This window comes from Vulpes lagopus, chromosome 3 (genome assembly GCF_018345385.1).
Source record: "Vulpes lagopus strain Blue_001 chromosome 3, ASM1834538v1, whole genome shotgun sequence".
Taxonomy (NCBI): domain Eukaryota; kingdom Metazoa; phylum Chordata; class Mammalia; order Carnivora; family Canidae; genus Vulpes; species Vulpes lagopus.
Window position 1 is genome coordinate 101,513,875 of NC_054826.1, and position 19,826 is coordinate 101,533,700.

General features: G+C 57.7%; 1 protein-coding gene across 9 annotated transcripts in view; it reads left to right on the top strand.

Moving 5' to 3' along the window:
* The window catches only part of TNRC18 (trinucleotide repeat containing 18), an 89,875-nt gene that overhangs the window by 25,939 nt on the left and 44,110 nt on the right, over positions 1–19,826 (top strand). For 6 of the 9 annotated variants that reach the window (XM_041749757.1, XM_041749750.1, XM_041749751.1 and 3 more), the window contains 8 exons: positions 400–525; positions 1,113–2,867; positions 9,941–10,043; positions 10,316–10,521; positions 10,956–11,102; positions 11,568–11,758; positions 12,993–13,422; positions 14,771–15,769. In XM_041749757.1, coding sequence (XP_041605691.1) covers positions 400–525; positions 1,113–2,867; positions 9,941–10,043; positions 10,316–10,521; positions 10,956–11,102; positions 11,568–11,758; positions 12,993–13,422; positions 14,771–15,769 — 3,957 coding nt within the window. The remainder of the gene's footprint in view (positions 1–399; positions 526–1,112; positions 2,868–9,940; positions 10,044–10,315; positions 10,522–10,955; positions 11,103–11,567; positions 11,759–12,992; positions 13,423–14,770; positions 15,770–19,826) is intronic. The other 3 variants (XM_041749753.1, XM_041749754.1, XM_041749749.1) reach the window with 3 other exon arrangements.

A 19,826-nucleotide genomic window follows, 5' to 3' on the forward strand; every position in this document is an offset into this window, starting at 1 on the left:
TAAAAGCATCTGCCTTGCTGAGTTTTGTTTTGTTGAAGTTTAAATGAGAATAACAAAGGAAAAGCAGTTGGCAGTACTTGGCCTGCGGTTAGAGCTATCATCATTGTCATCATCACTGTCCCCTGCCTAGCTGGATCCATTCTGATCCTCTTCCTGGGGGATTTGAGCCCTTGAACCCCTGGGGGCTTCCTGGGCTAGCCTGGAGGGAGACAGGAGGGTCAGGAGGGGGGTCAAGCCTGCCCTGGGGAGTTGGCCCTGAATCTCAGGGCTCCCAGGCGGGGTGGGGGTGGGGGCTGACAGCTAAATATTTTATTTTCAAAAAATAGAGAGGGATTGGAGGAAGTTCCTCCTGGGAGTCCATGCGGTGGGACAGTCCGGTTTTTCTCTTCTCTCTTACAGGCTTCTCCCATCTGCCCAGCGGGCTGTACCCATCCTACCTCCACCTGAACCACCTGGAGCCCCCCAGCAGCGGGAGCCCCCTCCTCAGCCAGCTGGGCCAGCCCAGCATTTTCGATGCCCAGAAAGGTATTATGAGGGGGCAGGAGCCCGGAGACTAGGCTTGGGGGGGTGCTTCGGAGAGGGACTTCTCTGGGGCCCTCACTGCTACCCAGTATTTCAGGCAGCACCTAGCTGTTTTCCGTGCCCCACACCCCCTCCACCCTTCTGTGCCTTCTAGTTGTACTGTGGTCGCCTGACCTTCTTAGGCCCTTAAAACAACCCTGGACTCCACCCCCTTCACAGATGAGGAAACTTAGACGGCCAAGGCGAGAGTGTGAACTCCTTACCCTCCGTTTGCTGAGCCTGCCCTACCTTTTTTTTTTCCCCAAGATTTTATTTATTTATTCATGAGGGACACAGAGAAAGAGAGAGAGGCAGAGACACAGGCAGAGGGAGAAGCAGGCTCCATGCAGGGAGCGTGACGTGGGACTCGATCCCGGGTGTGCAGGATCAGGCCTTGGGCCGAAGACGGCGCTAAACCGCTGAGCCACCCAGGCTGCCCCTGCTCTCCTTCTTAATCCCGGTGTTGGGGGGGCAGGGGCGCCTCAGGGACCCCGCCTCTGGCTGGCTGGGTGGAGGGGCACTCGCCCACCCCCGCGCTCTCTCCTCCGCAGATGGCTTCTACCTGCCCGCCCCGGGGGCCCCGGGCTCCCTGCACTCTCACGCGCCCTCCTCCAGGACCCCGGGCGGCCACTCGTCCAGCGCCCCGGCCAAAGGCTCTTCGCGGGAAGGTCCAGCCAAGGAGCGGGCGGGCCGCGGCGGGGAGCCGCCCCCGCTGTTCGGCAAGAAGGACCCGAGGGCCCGGGAGGAGGCTGCGGGGCCGCGCGGCGTGGTGGACCTGACCCAGGAGGCGCGCGCGGAGGGCCGCCAGGACCGCGGGCCGCCGCGCCTCGCCGAGCGCCTGTCCCCCTTCCTGGCCGAGCTGGGGCCGCCGCGCGCGCCGGGCTCCGCAGCCGCCGAGTGCAAGGGCAAGAACCCGCCGCCGCCGCCGCCGCCGCCGCCGCCCCCGCCGCTGAGCCTCTGCAACGGCGCGGGCGACGCGGGGCTCCCCGCGCTGGTGGCCAAGGAGGCGGCGCGCCAGGACGAGAGCGCGCGGCTGCGGCGCGCGGAGGCCCTGCTGCCCGGGCCGTGCCCCTGCCCCTCGCCGCTGCCGCCGCCGCCGCCGCCGCCCAAGGGCCCGCCCGCGCCCCCCGCCGCCCCGGCCGGGGCCTTCGCCGCGCCGCAGCCCGCGCCCGCCGGCGTCTACACCATCTTCCCCGCCGCGGCGGCGGCAGCGGCGGCGGCGGCGGCGCGCGAGCCCGGCCGCGAGCACCGCGTGGTGGCGCCCACCTTCGTGCCTTCCGTGGAGGCCTTCGACGAGCGCCCGGGGCCCATCCAGATCGCGTCGCAGGCGCGCGACGCCCGGGCCCGGGAGCGCGAGGTGGGCAGGCCCGGCGTCCTGCAGGCCCCGCCCGGGTCCCCGCGGCCGCCGCCCGACCGGCCCGAGGCGCTGCGCGAGAAGAACTCGGTCATCCGCTCGCTCAAGCGGCCGCCGCCCGCCGAGGCCCCGCCGGCGCGGGCCGCGCGCGCCTCCTCCTCCCCGGACGCCCACGCCCGGGCCTACCTCCCGTCCAAGGAGCTGCTCAAGCCCGAGGCCGAGCCGCGGGCCTGCGAGCGAGCGCCCCGCGGGCCCGCCGCCGCCGCCCCCCAGCAGGCCGCCAAGCTCTTCGGCCTGGAGCCCGCGCGGCCGCCCCCGCCCGCCGGCCCTGAGCCCAAGTGGAAGCCTTTCGAGCTGGGCAACTTCGCCACCACGCAGATGGCCGTGCTGGCCGCGCAGCACCACCACGCCAGCCGCGCCGACGAGGAGGCGGCCGCCTCCAAGAAGGCCTACCTGGACCCCGGGGGCGCGCTGCCCCGCGCCACGGCCGCCTGTGCCCGGCCCGGCTCCGACGTGCACGCCGCGGCGCACGGGCCCGGGGAGGCCTCGGCCATGCAGAGCCTCATCAAGTACAGCGGCAGTTTCGCCCGCGAGGCCGTGGCTGTGCGCCCCGGCGGCTGCGGCAAGAAGAGCCCTTTCGGAGGCCTGGGCACCATGAAACCCGAGCCGGCCCCCACGGCGGCGGGCGCCCCGCGTGCCCAGGCCCGCCTGCCGCACCCCGGGGGCCCCGCGGCCGGCGGAGGCCGGCAGCTGAAGCGGGACCCCGAGAGGCCCGAGAGTGCCAAGGCATTCGGGCGCGAGAGCTCCGGTGCCCAGGGAGAGGCAGAGGTGCGACACCCGCCCGTGGGCATTGCGGTGGCGGTGGCCCGGCAGAAGGACAGTGGTGGCAGCGGACGGCTGGGGCCTGGACTGGCTGACCAGGAGCGTTCCCTGTCCCTGAGCAACGTCAAAGGTGGGTCTTGGGTCCCAGCTCTGGCCTTCCCCACTCTCCGCCCTCGGCCCCCTAAATCCTGTCCACCTTTGCTTTCCATTTCCACCCGCCTCAGCCTCTTTGCACCCCCTTCTCCCTGCCTTCCTGCTACCACTGGTCCTTTATCCACTTGGGGGGAGGGTGCTTTTTCCATTATGCACAGAGAAAAACATGTAAAACGCAGAGAAGGAGTAAGAAGGAAAGGGATCATTCTATTTTCTCAACTCTCTGACCGCTCTCAGATCTTTCCCTGGATTGTTTTTCCTGTTCAGTGTGCTTGTACCTGCAGGGCTCCTAGAGCACACCTGATGCTGGTGCCTGTGTTCTTCCCCATTACGGTGTGGGTTTTCTCTTCTCTTGTCGTGAAATCTTCGTACAATTTTTTTAACGGCCTCTACTATTCTGTCTAGAGCACACACCGTAGTAAAGCTAACTATTCCTCTTATGGGCATTTTTGTTTTCCCTTCTCTGGTGTTTTTGTGTTTAGGAAGTTGCATTGAGTATTTTCGTGCATCGCACCTTCCTGATATTTTGAGTCATTTTCTAAGAATAGGTTCTTAGGAACAGGCTAGCTGTACCGTTTCAGTTCCAAGTCTTTGAGGGAGTAACAGCCTTACGTAGTTCATTGTCCCCTATACCTAGTGTGGGATCTGGCGTGTAGTAGGTGTTTGATAAATGAGGGAGTGAGTGATGGAGTGTGATGGATGGAAACTGGGTCCCAGTGTTCTCATGGATCTTGATGTTGTACTTTGGGGCCTAAAAAATACTGTTGATAATTTTGGTGGAGAAGAATGGTGTGTTTCTTTCAATTATTGGTGAAGTTGAGTATTTTTCTAGAACTTAGACCATTGTATGTCTTTTTGTCCCTTGCATTTTGTGCTACTGGAATGGTATTTTTGAGGGAGGATATTTGTGGCATTTTTGTTGGGACTGTGGACTTGGTCAGCCCATTGTCAAGCCAAGGACCCTTCTTATAGGTTGGACACTAGGCTGTTTAGTGTGTTGTGCTGTGGGGTTGGGAGATTGGGGTAAGGGCCCAGGGAGGCTGTGTCCACTGGTCCTTGCTCTTGGGACTTTGCAACAGCCAGCCTGGGTTTCTTCCCTATGCCTCTGTCTCTAGTGTCTAGCCAGCATCCCATACTCAGCCTGTTGCAAGCTTAGGCTTCACCAACATCCTGGGCCCCTGTCTGTAGCACCCAGATGGCCCCCTTCCCTGTTCCTCCCAGACTTTACTCCTGTAGGCTGTGGAGGCATCTTGGGTGAATGTCATCCCTTTCTTGGTCTGGCCTCCCTGTGCCCACCTGCACTGACTTCTGTGCTTCATCACTGGTCCATGGTCAGTGGCCCCTGTCCTGTTCCATGTGTCTCCTAGACCTGCTGTTTTAGCCCTGCTCTCCTGGATGAGTGCAGTAAGGCATAGGGCTGTGTTGCGATTCCTAGTGGTCTTTGCCCCACCCATTTGCATGCACGTAGCTGCAAAGGATCTTCTTCTGGCCTAGAGTGAGTGACACCTCATGGATGTTTTTGAATGACTGAGCCCATGTTTCTGTGTGGAGCTTCTCCTCATCCCCTCCTCCCTGAGCCAGGGAAGCCTGTCCTCTGACCTAGGGGGACTGGCCCAAGGCACTGTCTCATTCTGGAATTGAAGGGGGGGGGGGTGACAGCTCTTGGCTTAGAGGTGCCTGGCTCTGTGGTAGCCAAGCCTTCCTGCTAGGAGAGAGGTTTGTATCCAGGGTCCCCTCTGGGAGGCCAGAGATCTCTTTGGGTCCTTTCCCTGGAGGAATGCTTTGGTGACATGGTGTTTCACCACTGTTAGGGGCTCACAGTTCCCTGAGTACCTGCCTATGTCTGAGGGACATGTGTCTATGGGGTCCTGTGAGAGAGAGAGAGAATGTGTGTTTGAGTATGTGTGAGAGAAAAATGTATGTATGAGAGAAGACACACGAGAGAGTGCATGTGAACCCGTGTGAGAGATGATGTGACTGTGTGTGTGATTGTAAGACTGAGAGCATGTGTGTGACACCGATAGAGTGTGTGACTGTATGAGTGTGTAAATATGTGAGAGAGTGTGTGACTTTGTGACTGCATGAGATGATGTACGAGATAAGGTTTGTGACTGAGTGTGAGAATGTGTGTGATGCTGTGCACGACAGGATGTGTGACTCTGAGAGAATGTGTGTGACTGTCTGACAGTATGAGTGTGTGAGAGCATTGTGAGTGTGAGACAGAGGGTGTGTGTGAGAACGTGTGTGTGAGCATGACAACGTGTAACTGACAGTGTGTGACCGACAATGACAGCATGTGACTGTATGAATATGAAAATGTGTGTGACAGTGTATGTGACTGACAGTGTGTAAACGAGTGTGTGACTGTGTGTGTGAGAGAATGAATTTGACTGAGACAGTGACTGACAGTGTATGACATTATGAGTGTGAGTGACAATGTGTGTGACTGTCAGTGACAGTGTGTGAATGTGTGTGACTGTGAGAATGAGTGTGACACCGTGACAGTGACTGTGATGGTGTGTGACACTGTGAGTGTGTGAATGACTGTGTGTGTGACTGTGTTAGAGTGTGTGAATGAGAGAATGTAACACTGTGACAGTGACTGTGTGACAGTGTATGACAGTACGAGTGCATGAAGTGTGTGTGACTGAGTGCGTGTGTGTGACCATGTATGTGTGTGGCAGAATGTGGGGATGGAGGGAGGAGCTGACGGGTGTGGGATGAGCCTGAAGCAGGCCTCCTCCTTCACTGCCAGCCGTTGAAAAGGAGGCAGCCTTGGGATCCCTGGGTGGCGCAGCGGTTTGGCGCCTGCCTTTGGCCCAGGGCGCGATCCTGGAGACCCGGGATCGAATCCCACATCGGGCTCCCGGTGCATGGAGCCTGCTTCTCCCTCTGCCTGTGTCTCTGCCTCTCTCTCTATCTCTCTGTGACTATCATAAATAAATAAAAATTAAAAAAAAAAATTTAAAAAAAAGAAAAGGAGGCAGCCGGGTTCTTCTCCACACAGCTCCCGTAAGAAGTGGTGGTTTTTCCCTATGTCGGGCACCTGGGGCAGGGCAGGAGCTGGGGGCACCCCCGGCCTAGTGGGTGGTCGTCAGCCTGGGTTTCCCGATCTCTTTACATCTCCCCTGTCTCCTTGAAGTTTTGGAGCCTTCTGCTCATCAGTGGGTTCAGATCCAGTCTCTTCCTCGTCAGCTACGTGACCTTGAACAGAAGGGCCGAGTCTCCTGGGGCCTGGTGTCCACATTGCTGATGTGGCCGCCGGGCACAGAGTAGGTGCCTCAGAAACAGGCCTGCCTTTTTTTTTTTTTTTTTTTAAGATTTTATTTATTCATGATAGAGAGAGAGAGAGGCAGAGACACAGGCAGAGGGAGAGGGAGAAGCAGGCTCCATGCACTGGGAGCCCGAGGTGGGATTCGATCCCGGGTCTCCAGGATCGCGCCCTGGGCCAAAGGCAGGCGCCAAACCGCTGCGCCACCCAGGGATCCCCAGGCCTGCCTTTTCTTTGCTCGCATTCAGCCTGATGGGGTCTGAGAGCCTCCGGCCGTGCCTTCGAATCCTCCGTCTTTCTGGAGAAAGAAAGGCCCCCCGGGGGCCCATGCAAGGCTCTGAGATGGACTGGGAACAGGCATGACCTATGGCTGGGGGGTGTGCCTGCGTCACCCCGGGCACAGCTGGAGTCTCGGGGGTGTAAGCAGCGAGGATGCTTGTCAGTCAGTGGTGTGACCTGGGCAGGCTTCTTTGCCTTCCTGTGCCTCAGTTTCCTAGTCTTGAGTGGGAGAGGGCTGGGACCCACCTCCTGGATTGATGACCCCTAAGTGAGTGAATGCATGGTGAAGATCTAGAGTCCTGCCAGGTACAGAGGGGCTGGGGTGAGGTCTTGTGTCACTGGGACCTGCCCCACATCCCTGCCTTGTGGATGAGCCTGCAAGTCAGCATGGGAAGGTGAAGGGCTTTCTGGTTTACTTTTTCTCCAGCTTCCCCTCCTACCTTGAACAAAATTTATTTTATTTTATTCTTTTTAAATTTTTTTATTTATTTATGATAGGCACACAGTAAGAGAGAGAGAGAGAGAGAGAGAGGCAGAGACATAGGCAGAGGGAGAAGCAGGCTCCATGCACCGGGAGCCCGACGTGGGATTCGATCCCGGATCTCCAGGATCGCGCCCTGGGCCAAAAGCAGGCGCCAAACCGCTGCGCCACCCAGGGATCCCTTGAACAAAATTTAAACCACATTCCTTTCCACAGCCTACAAGGCCCTATAGTCTGTACCCACCTATTTTGTGGTCTCCTCTCTTGTACATCTGCTGCTTATTTTTCTCTCTAGCCACCACGGTCTCCTTGATGTTCTTTGGCACATTTCTGCCCCAGGGCCTTTGCACTTGCTATTCCTACTGCATAGCTCATTCTTCCTGTAGATATCCACACAGCCCCTTCCTTCCTTCCTCCCTCCCTCCCTCCCTCCCTTCCTCCCTCCCTCCCTTCCTTCCTTCCTTCCTTCCTTCCTTCCTTCCTTCCTTCCTTCCTCCTTCACTCCCTCCCTCCCACCCATCCACCCATCCATCCATCCATGTTTATTGAGGAGCTTTTCCTATGCCAAGTGTTGTACAGGGAAGTCCCACAGCCAGGTGTGGGACTCCTTGAATCAGAGCAATCCATATTCTCATGGAGGAGACAGATGGTGAACAACCAGCAAGCAGAATAGTAGCATGTTGTGGTCAGTGTGGTCAATGCTGGGAGGGAGATAAATAAGGGAGCTTGATGGAGGTCAGGGAGGGATTCCTGGAAGAGGTGGCGTTTAAGCTAAGCTCTGACAGGAGAGGCTGAGTAGTCTAGGGGAAGGGAACAACATGTGGGGAAGGCAGAGGGAACAACATGTGTGGCCCAGAGTGTGACTGGAGTGTGGAGAACCATGGTCACAGGGACGTGGTTCTGTGGGGCTAGTGTTCTGTGGGAGGGACAGGTGTGAACAGGGGTTAGAGGTGACAGGTTGCACAGAAGGATGAGGGTAGGGCTGGAGTCCAGCCAAGCCTGGGGTGAGGTCGTGGGGGGCATGTTGTATTTCTTCAGAGACCAATCAAATTTGGAGGGAGCCATGTGGGGCCCTGACTTGAGTGACCTTGGGGTTGGTGGGTGCTCCCAGATGGGTGGGACTGTGAACGAGTTTGTGGTGGGAGGTGGGACCTGGGACGGGAAGCCACTGACACCCTGAATGGTGATGGCCAGAGCCGTGGAGGGGCATCAGGCCAGAGGACAGGGGACTTGGAGCCAGGCTACTTTCTAGGTACTTGTCCCTTTTGGGGACTCCAGGAGTCGGTGCCAAAGCTTGTCCCTGAATCCAGGGGGCCCTGGGGGGCAGGAGATGGCTTTGGGAGGCCATTTCCCTGGAGGAGGAAGCTGGGGCACACAGGCTCTGATTTCCCAGCCCAGTCGCAGGACTCCGGGTGGCCCTCCACACCTTGGCCCTGCCAGAAGCCTGAGCTATCCTTCTGCACCTTGCTACCCTGGGGGATTCTAGGGCCCCTTCCGGTCCTTTAGAAATAGGTGGGTGGGCTCAGGGTCCCCTTGGGTACCGGAACCACATTGATACTGGCTGGTGTCACTGGTCTTGTCCCAGGCTGACTGTGGCCTTGCTCTCCCCCTGGGGGTCTCTCCCCTGCCCGCCATGGGCCGGGAGAGGTTGCAGCGACTTGGGCTGGCATTGGCATGCGTGAAGTGTGCTCGGTGCCTTTGCCGACCGCAGCCGGCATGAATGATTTAGCGGGCGGCCAGGGATGTACCTCGGTGTCCCACAGGGGCTGAGTTGTGAAGACACGTGCTCCCTTGCCTGCCTTTGCTGCTGCCTGGCTGCTGGATGCCCAGTTGTTGGTTCCCCTGTTGTCTGGGCCCACCTCTGGAACTCCCGGGCCATCCTTCCGGGTGGTCGCGCTGTCCCAGTCTGTCCAGCTGCCTCTAGGATGTGCCCTCTCCCCAGTGCTAGGCTGCTGACTGTCCTCCTCTGCACTTGGTCTCTGGGCATGTGGGCTTGTGTTGCCGCAGTGCTCTTTGGCTTCCTGCTCTTCGTCTTGGGGCCCGCAGGCTCCCGCCTTCCCGGGAAAAGCCCCCGCACCCCTGAGCCTCTCCTGAGAGCTCTGTTCTTTGCTAGGTCCTGGTTTTGGGGGTGCAGAGGGGAGAAATGAAGGAGAGATGGCCAGTGGTAGTATTCCAAGTGGAGTCCTTGCCCATGAGGGGTGTGAGTGTGGGGGCCGCTGCCAGACCCCTTGTTTCCCCTCGGCTCCCTGAGCATGTCTCCCAGTGTTGGTGGGTCCCTCAAGATGAAGGTGGATGGACACCAGTCCCGGTGGGTTCTCTTGAGAAAAGTCTCAGGTGCTTTCTGCATGCCAGTGCCTGTTGCCTCTTGTGCCCCAGCCTGCCTTGGGTCTACCATGGGTGTACCAAGTTCCTGGCTCGTGGTGTAGAAAACACCAAGGAAGAGGGGCCAGGGCAGGAGCTGGAGGAAGGTGGCAGGGTGGGAAGGGACAGACCAGATGGCAGGTGCCCTCCATGGGCTCTGCCCCCCGTGAGTTAACTGGTTGTGTGCCAGGCTGGTCTTGGGGACCCACCTTCTCTGTTCTGAGGGACCCCTGGGGGTTGGGCAGCTCATGGGAGGTACATGGCTGGTGCTTTATGCTGGGTACTCGGGCAGGGACACGCGAGCCCTGGGGGCCGTTCCCACATTTTCCACTCACCCCCACGTGGATCATGTTCTCTAGTTTTACTTTTCTGTCTTGGTTTTACAAAGATCAGCTGCATGTCTGCAGTAGCCACAACCATGATGGGACCTCCGTGGGGCTCAAGTGTGGTGACTGACTCCTGGGACCTGGGTCTGGCTGTGCTGCTTTTTTGGGGTTGAGATTGGGATCTGTCTTACCTACCATGGCAGCTCCCCGTGTGAGTTACAGAGCAGCATCTGTGGAACATAGAGGGGCCTGGAGCCAAAGAGGCCTGGCTGGGAGGGAGGGCTCACCTGGGCCCTGGGCTGGGGACTCAAGGCCTGCCCGCCCCCCCTCAGGGCATGGCCGAGCGGATGGTGACTGTGGGGACGAAAGGACCAGGCATCGGGAGGAGCGGCTGCTGGGGGCACGGCTGGACCGAGACCAAGAGAAGCTGCTCAGGTGAGGGCTTGGGACCAGGGTGGATGACCCTCCATGGGTGTGGCCTCTTGTCCTGAGAGTGGGAGCTGCCTGGACCATGACCCTGATCCTAGGCCAGATGGCCCCACAGCCCCTCTCCAGTGAGTGTTGGGGGAGGCCTTGGGGGCCCTTCTCGAACCAGAGCTGGTTACTCTTTATGCTGGGTGTCCACTGGGTGTTCGGGGTGATACCCCTTCTCTCCCATATCCCCTAAGCCAAACAGGCTGTTGGCAATGTCTCTGTTTCCCCTCCAGAGAAAGTAAGGAGTTGGCCGACCTGGCCCGCTTGCACCCCACCAGCTGTGCTGCTAATGGCCTAAACCCCAACCTCATGGTGACTGGTGGCCCATCGCTGGCAGGCTCGGGGCGTTGGTCTGCTGACCCCGCAGCCCACCTGGCCACTCACCCCTGGCTGCCCCGCTCGGGTAGCACGTCCATGTGGCTCGCCGGACACCCCTATGGTAAGTGTGGGGTGGGTGATGTCCCTTTTCTCTGGTGGTTGAGGACAGAGTGGGCCCAATGCATTTCTTGCCTGGAGCATAGGACTGGTGGCTGGACTGTGGGTGGAGGTGAGTCGCTTGCGGGACCCATGCCCATAGCTGGCTCCTGTCTTCCTTTGGCTAGGGCCTGGGCCTCACTTCCTCTCCCCACACTTCGGTCTCTTCATGTGTCTGAGGAGGGTAGTTACTATAACACAGGCCTTGTGGGGCTCCCTCTGCTGAACCCATTTGGAAGTGGTGCCCAGGGGTGGGTGGCTGTGGACATGCTTGTAGCCTGTCACCCCTCAGCTTCCTGCACAGAGGCCCCAGGAGGTGGGGGTCTGGGGAGTGGGCAGAAAGGGGGTTGGCTTGGGTCCCTGGCCCCTGGCATTGACTCTGGCCTGGGTCTGTCCAAGGCTTGGGCCCACCACCTCTGCACCAGGGCATGGCACCTGCCTTCCCGCCTGGCCTGGGGGGCTCCCTGCCCTCGGCCTACCAGTTCGTCAGGGACCCCCAGTCGGGCCAGCTGGTGGTCATTCCCAGCGATCACCTTCCTCACTTTGGTAAGTGGCAGCCTTTTGGTGGGGGTCAGTGGCCGTGGTAGCTTCACCTGGAGAGACTGACCCAGATGCCAAGGGCCTTCTTGGGGAGGTGTCCACCCAGAATAATGGGGTAGGAGGCAGAGTGGGGCTTCAAGGTTTCCCTGTGTCATAAAGCTATAGGGATTCTTGTTTTGATAAGCTTCTACCCAGAACCAAAGCAGGCTTTCCTTCCTGGGGCCTAGACTCCCCCACCCTTGCCGCCCTGGTGCCTCCCATCCCACAGGAGTCCACTTGGCAGACCACTGGGTGTAGTGGGAGGAAGGGCTTGCTGTGAGGGCCTGGGACATCCCACCCGGAGTGTGGACGGGGCCCTGGTCCCCCTGGGCCGGTGAGGTGGGTGCAGAGGGAGGCCCCGCCCTGCCCCGCAGGGGGGCCAATGGGGGCACTGGGCGGCGGGTGCAGCCTCACTGTGCATCCTGCCCCTAGCGGAGCTGATGGAGCGGGCCGCGGCACCCCCGCTCTGGGCTGCCCTGTACCCGCCGGGCCGCGGCCCCCTGCACCACGCCCAGCAGCTGCAGCTCTTCTCCCAGCAGCGCTTTCTGCGGCAGCAGGAACTCCTGTACCTGCAGCAGCAGGCAGCCCAGGCCCTGGAGCTGCAGAGGAGCGCCCAGCTCGTGGTGAGTTGGGGAGGGGGCAGCCACAGGAGGACCTGCTGCAGCGCCATCTGTGGTGGAGAGGCAGACAGGTCCACAGGCCGAAACTCAACAGTTAGGGACTGGGATGGAGAGAAGGTGGCAGGGGCTGGTGGTCAGGGAGGGCCACCCAGAGGAGAGAGTGTCTGCCCATAGACCCGAAGGAGTTGACTTTGGACAAGCCCTCAGGCAGAGGGAACAACGTGAACAAGGCCCTGAGGTGGTCGGAAGCTGGCAGGGGCAGGGTGTGGGGAGTGATGGGGAAACCGAGGCAGGAGAGGCAGCTGGTTGGACTGGGAAGTTGCACTGGGCACTGAAGAGATGTTAGGGGCTGCTGCGGTTTCCTGAGCCCAGGCTGATCTCCTCCCTGAGCAGCCCAGCTGGGCTGCCTGCTGTCCTTTGTGCAGTAGCCACTCCAGAGGAGGCCGCCGAGGTGGCACAGGCAGCAGACAGGGTAGCAGACGGCCCCGGGCTGGAACGTTAGCTCTGGCATATCTGGCTCTGTGCCCTTGGGCAAATGACTTCATGTCTCTGGGCTTCAGGTTTCCTCCTTTGGAAAGTGGAGATGCTGGTAATCCTGCGTCGTCAGGATTGTTCAGTGAGATTTAATAATCAGGAGAGTGGCTGTTGCCCCGAGCATTTCTTCCCAGTGTGTTTTATGTGCTGACTGCTTGGCCCTCTGCCCCCCCCCCACCACCCCCCCACCTCCACAAGCATTGGCTATCCTCAAGCAGCCCCTTCCATTTCCTCAAAAGATGTTAAATATAGGGAGAGGACCCCCCCCCGCCAGGCATTTTGAGATCCAAAGGTGCTAAGGCAGGAGAGCTCTCAGTTGGTAGTGAGTTCTCTGTGAAGGTAGCTATTCTAATGCCATAAAAGTGCAGGGTGGCTCCTTCATCAGCAGGAATCTCATGTCTCTGCCCTGTCCCCCTTGTTCTGACTGTGAGGCTCCCAGCAGGGCCAGGATCTGGACTGGAGCCCCACCCCCCCCAAGCCCTGGAGGATGGAGCCTTTAGATCCACCAAGGCCCCTGGCCCCATCTGGGGTTCCACAAGGAACACTGTGCTTGTTACACGCAAGCCATGACGGAATGTCTGTAGCCAACTGGGAGGGCGGGCAGCCTGCACCCCGGACCCTGCTCGAGGGGGCCCCAGGGACAGAGCAGGTGCTGGGTGATGGCTCCTGCTGTGCTGACCCTGCCTGCCGGGCCCCTCCCCAGCAGGAGCGGCTGAAGGCCCAGGAGCATCGGGTGGAGATGGAGGAGAAGGTGAGCAAGCGGAGCCTGCAGGCCGCAAGCAAGGCTGGCCTGGCTGCTGCGGGCCCTGGGCTGCTGCCTCGGAAGCCCCCTGGCCTGGCCGCTGGCCCCACGGGCACCTATGGCAAAGCCGTGAGCCCACCACCATCTCCCCGTGCTTCTCCCGTGGCTGCCCTGAAGGCCAAGGTCATCCAGAAGCTGGAGGATGTGTCCAAGGCGCCCACCTATGCCTACCCTGCCACGCCCAGCTCCCACCCCAGCAGCCCGCCACCTGCCTCCCCACCGCCCACTCCTGGCATCACCCGCAAGGAGGAGGCTCCTGAGAACGTCGTGGAGAAGAAGGACTTGGAGCTGGAGAAGGAAGCCCCCAGCCCCTTCCAGGCCTTGTTCTCGGGTAGGAGTGTGATTCAGACCCCTGCGGGCTGCATGCTCTGGCTCACTGACCAACCCCTGCTGGCTCATTTACCATCCATTTGTCCAGCTTTTTCCTTCTTCCCTCCTCTGTCTCTGCTGGGTACCTGCCCTGCACCTGCCTTGCATCAGGCCTGCCACTCAGCTCTGAAGTGAATGCATGAGTCAGAGATGTCTCTCCTCCCAGCCCCACCTCAGGAGCAGTCAAGGAAATGGGCATTCCATTGGAACTTCTGTAGGGGGCGCCTTGGTGGCTCAGTCCATTGAATGTCTGACTCCCGATCTCAGGGTCAGGAGTTCAAGCCCCACATTGGGCTCCATGTTAGGCGTGGAAGCTACTTAAAGAAAAAAAAAAAACCTGTTGCAGAGGGACTCCACTCTGAGGGTTAAGGAAAGTAAGAACCATAAAGCACATTGTGCCTGAAACACGGGAGGTACTGAGTTGTCCCAACAACAGTAGCACGGGGACTCCCGTTCTGGGTGCCCCTTGCCGTGTGTTGTGAGCACAGGTGCTTTTCCCCTGGCCTGTGTCAGTGGGGACTGCCAGCCGGTGGCCTTAGTGGCATCCCTTCTCCCTGGTGGCTGTTAACAGTGTGAGGGCAGGCTTGGGAGTATTTGAGTTCAGATTCGGATTCTGCCATCAGGATGCTGTGTGATCTTGGGGCAAGTGGTTGCCCCTCTCTGGGGAGATTGATGCCATGCTAATGTCTGGTACTAAGCACATGCCTGGCCCTGGGGCCTGCTCCCTGCACCCATCTTCCCCTGGTCGGGTTGCTGTGGAACACCTGGAGCTTGCCTGGGAGCATTGTAGAGATTGGCCCACACACCATCCTTCTCCTGAGTGGTTACACTCAAGGGTGGGGGTTTTAGAGTAGAAAGAGGGGGTGCAGCACTGCATTACTGTTACTTCTTGAACAACTTGGATGGCCCAACTCTGCATGAATGGGATGGGGTGGGAATGGAGAGCCAGAGATGCACTGACTGGGTGAAAACCGTTGGGTGGATCTACTGAGCCTTTGCTTCTGGGCCAGCCTTGTGCTGGGTGCTAAGGGGTCGGGGGTTAGAGAAAGAAAGAGCCGATTATGGTTTCTGCCTTTGAGACCTGAAGCTCCTTGGGGACAGGGTGGTGGCTGACTTTTTCTCTCTGTGGTCCGGACATGGCAGAAAGGCCCCAGGGATCCTCAGATGCTGCCTGGAAGAGGTCCCAGCTCTGTAGGCTGGCCAGGATAAGAGGATGGCCGTGGGTCTGCGTCTTGGCTGGTGGGTGGGCGTTAATGGGGACAGACATGACAGGTGAAGAGGCCCCTGCTGATTCTCAGTGTCCTTGGCAGATATCCCACCCAGGTACCCGTTTCAAGCGCTGCCACCGCACTATGGGAGGCCCTACCCGTTCCTGCTCCAGCCCACAGCGGCCTCCGACGCTGATGGCCTGGCTCCCGATGTGCCACTCCCAGCTGATGGGCCTGAGCGGTTGGCGCTCTCACCTGAAGACAAGCCCATCCGCTTGTCCCCCTCCAAGATCCCAGAGCCGCTTCGAGAGGGCCCAGACGAAGAGCCGCTGGCAGAACGGGAGGTGAAGGCGGAGGTGGAGGACATGGACGAAGGCCCTGCAGAGCTGCCATCCTTGGAGTCACCTCTGACACTGCCCCCCGAGGAAGCCTTAGCAGTCCAAAGCCCCTCGGCTGGCTGTGGAGGTGGTCTGCTGGAGGCCCAGGCACTGAGCGCCAGCGGGCAGGGGGGCGTGGAGCCCCCCGGGTGCCCGGACTTCTCGGAGAGGGTCGAAGCGCGGGTTGATTCACCGGGCCGGACAGAATCATGCGCAGCCGCCCCGGACCTGGGAGCGCGACTGACGCCGGAGACGCTGGTGGAGGCGAAGGAGGAGCCAGTGGAGGTGCCCGTCGACCTGCCCATGGCTGTGCCCGTGGCAGAGGCGGGGCCCGAGGAAGGCCTAGCCCAGGTGGCCCCGAGCGAGCCCCTGCCCAGCTTGGAATTGGCAGACTGTGATGTGCCTGCCAGGGAGGGAGAGTGCCTGAGTCTGGAACCCCGGGAGGCCGCGCCTGTGCCCGGCGGCCCCTGCTTCCTGGAGGAGGAAGGCTCTGACCAGTTTCTGCCTGGCCTGGAGGACCCGTTGGCTGGCATGAATGCCCTGGCGGCAGCTGCGGAACTGCCCCAGGCCAGGCCTCTGCCCTCCCCGGGTGCTGGAGCCCAGGTCCTGGAGAAGCTAGAGGCAGCGCAGAGCCTGGTCCTGGAGCAGAGCTTCTTGCATGGCATCACACTGCTGAGTGAGATCGCCGAGCTGGAGCTAGAGAAGAGGAGCCAGGAGGTGGGAGGTGAGCCACGATGGGTGGTTGGTTTCTGTGGCATTTTTTATGTTGCCTAATTCTCAGAATTTAAAAATCTTGAAAAATCCCCAGGATATGGTTTGTGTGCATTCTTTAAAAGTTGAGGCAAAACATACACAACGAAGATTACCATTTCGGTTGTTTACAGGTTGGTAGTGTTACGAGCACGCACATGTTGCCGTGCAGCTGGTCTGTGGGTTTCTTAGTGGTGACGTTTCTCCTTGTTCTGTCAGTGCTGTGTTTTGTTTTGGCACCATTGTTTGGGTTGCAGGGGACAGAAACACTTGTTTGAACTGGCTTAGAAGAAGGTGGGGGAAATTGATTGGCTCTTGGAACCCAAGTATTATGGTGCTAATTAGGTAGTAAGTTTCAGGTATGGCTGGATCTCGGCGTTTCAAGTCCTCAGGAGTTTCTTTCCATACTTACCCCTTCCCCATCTCTCTCTCCACCTGCTCCACTTTTCTCTCTGTTGGCCTCATTCACGGCAGGCCCACTGTCCTCATGGGGGTCACCAACACTTCCTTGCAGGCCCATAGGCCTGCCCAATTCAGCAGACTCTCAAAAGAGGCCACCTCTTTTCCTGGTAGTTCTGGCAAACATACTTGATTCATTCTCATTGGCTCCCTGGGGTTCATGCTTTCTGCAGAGGCGCTCTAGTCTGGGAGATGGGAAGGAATGGACTGATCATGTACTGCCCCTGATGGGACTGTCCCCTCTGGGGTACAGGGAGGGGTAGCTCTTACAAGGAAACGGGTGCTCGCAGCAGAAGGGCAGCAAATTCCGGGCTGTGCACAAACCTACTTGTGTTCAACACAGAAACTCAGGGCATTCCAAGAAATGTGTACAGAAGGGGCTGTGGGCCAGGCGGGCTTCACCACCCCACGCTAGGCCCAGAACCTGCACGGAGGAGGGAGGGGCCTCAGCTGTCAGGCAGTAATAATAGCGTTGCCAGTGTTTTGGTGCATTTTTTCTAGAACTTTTGCTACACACATACAGTTCTAAAATTAAGATCATTTTGTAAACAACGTTCTGTGAACTGGTCTTTTCACTTAGTATATTCTTTATGAAATATTTTTCAAAACTATGTGTCTTTAAAACTTTTTTTAGGGGCAGCCTGGGTGGCTCAGCGGTTTGGTGCTGCCGTCAGCCCAGGGCATGATCCTGGAGACCCGGGGTCGAGTCCCACGTTGGGCTCCCTGCGTGGAGTTGTTTCTCTGTCTGCCTGCATCTCTGCCTCTCTCTCTGTGTCTCATGAATGGATAAATAAAATCTTAAAAAATAAATAAATAAAATAAAAATTTTTTTAGGGACAGCTAGTGGAGGCCCCAGTCTTCAATGACCTCATCCTAGATTGTCAGGCATTACCTTTTGTTTTATTTTGCTGTGGTAAATAATGTGATGCTTGTACCTGAAGGAAAATCCTTGCCACACCTCCGATTTTCCTGGGGGTATATCCAGGGGTGGAATTGCTAGGTCAGAACCGAGGTCACCTTTTCAGGGCTTGTTCACGGTCATGGTCCTCTGGTCCCCTGGAAGCTTGGCTACGTGCTGCCCACTCCCCCATAGTTTGGTTCTTGTTATTCTAAAGTTCATGACGACTTTTCCCTCATTTACGTATTTTCATACAAAAAATCATTTTTCAGAAGAAGATGGGAACCCTCTTGAATCCTGCCAGTGGGTAGTGGGTTTTCAGTGGGGGCTGCAGAGGGCCAGCAGCATCTGGGAAGGAGGGCCTGAGGCTGGCTTGCCTGGTTTGGGGATTGCTGCCCACTCTTGCTTCATTTTCTGTTTTGGGATCCTACCTGTTCTCAATTAGCTGTGTGCCGAGCACTGTTTTTGAACACGGTTGTCCACGTGTAGCCCTTGGCACCATCAGGCAGTAACAGTAGTAGGTGGAAACAGTGGGAAGGGGGGACAAGGCAGAGCGAGAAGGCCAGGGAAGCCTTTCTTGATAAAGTGACCTGAGAAAGGCCAGGGAGGAACTCTTCTTGGGATGGCATTCCAACCTGATGGAATAGCAGGTGCAAAGGCCCTGAGGTGAATGGTGTATGTGGCAGTGTGTGTGATGTGTTGAATAAGAGCAAGGAGGCTGGGAGTGGAGTGGAAGGAGGAGAGTGGTGACCACAGGGAGGTTGTGGGATGGGGAGGGAGTAGGTCCCTGGATACTCCTGAAAGAGGGTTCAGAATTGCAGTGTTAGGATCAGACTTAAAGAGAGTCATTTTTGGGGGGTGGAACTGTGTAGATAACTGATGCTTGGGCAAGGGTGGATGCAGGGAGACCCAGGAGGAGGCTCCAGGCCCTGGGGTAGCAGGTGGAGGTGAGGAACAAGAGGATTCTGAGTGGAGGTAAATTAAGGTGGAGCCAGTGGGTTTTGTCAGAGTGGGTATTAGAGTGACTCTAAGGTTTCTGGCCTGAGCTGCTGGAAGAGCAGACTTTCCAGGAAACAGCAGGAGGAGGTTTTGTGACCTACAGCTGGTTTCTGCCACAGAGTTGTGGCCCAGAGCTTGATCCATGACCCTGGGTTGGAAAGTGCAGTCAGTGGTACTGGTGTGTAGCGCTGTGTACACTGCCGGGGTGAGGGAGGTCTTGGTAGTCTCTTCTCTTGCCAGCAGCTGCTGATGGGATACTGAGCATCAGTCCTCACACTTTGAGCTTCCCCATGGCCCATGGGTCACCTCCATGTTGGTACAGCCACAAGGCTGGTATAGTAGTTAGGGCTGCCATCACAAACCACCAACTGGGGACTCACATAACAGAAATGTGTTTTCCCACCACCCAGGGGTCTGAAGTTCTAGACCAAGGTGAGGGCAGGGTGGGTCCTGCCGAGGTCTCTCTCCTGGTCGCCTCTTTGTGTCTATTTGGGGTCAGGACTTTAACGTGTGGATTTGGGGGCACATAGTTCATCCCATAGCAGCTGGCCCAGAGTCATCCAGGTTGCCCGGGAACCCCCAGCAAGACTGGTTTGGAGGATGAAGGAGGGGACAAAGCTACACCTCCGTCCCCCTCCTCTGTAATGGAGCTGCACTCTCCTGCCTTACCCAACTGCTAAAACTCTTCTGGCTTGGAGGACGTTGGCACACCCATCTCACCTTGGGGTGGTCCACATACTCCAGTCTCATACCAGCCCCTCATGAGCTGATGGGGTTCACGGTTTGTAGCCTCAGTTTCTGTAAGGATATGGGAGAGCAAAACCCGCTGCTCTCTATTGGCAGTGACCCTTGTGGTTGTCCCAGCTTGGGGGAGTACTGCTGACATCTAGTGGATAAAGGCAGGGATGCCCCGAAACCTCCTACAGCGCATGCCCAGGACAGCTGCCCCTGTAGCAGAGGATGAGCACAGAGGATGAACACACCACCACAAGGTGTGTGGACGGTGCCAAGGTTGGGAAGCCCTGATCTATGCCAGATAATTGTTAATGTCGATTTTATGAAACTGTACACCTCAGAAGTAAAAAATATACTTTACCTTAGGTATACGTGAAAAATGGGTACCTCAGGTACATTCACAGAAACTGACCACATGTTAGATCACAAAGAAAACACCAGTTAAAAAAATTAAAACTCCTTTTACTCTGGGAGAAGTCGGAGGGGAGATGGGCTCCCATGAGCCACTGCTGAGATTGAGTTGGTGTGCCCTTCCTGAAGGGCAGCTGGAATATTTATCAAAGGAATAAATTCACATACCTTGATCATGTTAATCTTACAGGTAGGAATTCTCCTAAAACAAAATGTGTCCTATGCGCCTACCTATCCAGTACCAAAAAAAATTTAGAAATGACTAAAATTTCATCAATGGGGGATTATTTAGATTCATTAAAACTCAGCAATACAAGAGAATTCTAGGCAGCTGTTAGTGGGTTTGGTCATGGAAAACTTCTGAAATTCTGTTGTTTTTGACCTGCAGAAATGGCAGCTTTTATAAGATTCAAAATAATCATATGTGGTAAATGTCCATTATGCGGTAACGTGAAAAGGAGTGAAGTCTGATTCTGAGTGGATTGGTGCCATTTCCATATTTATAAAGGATGCCCACAGACGTCACATA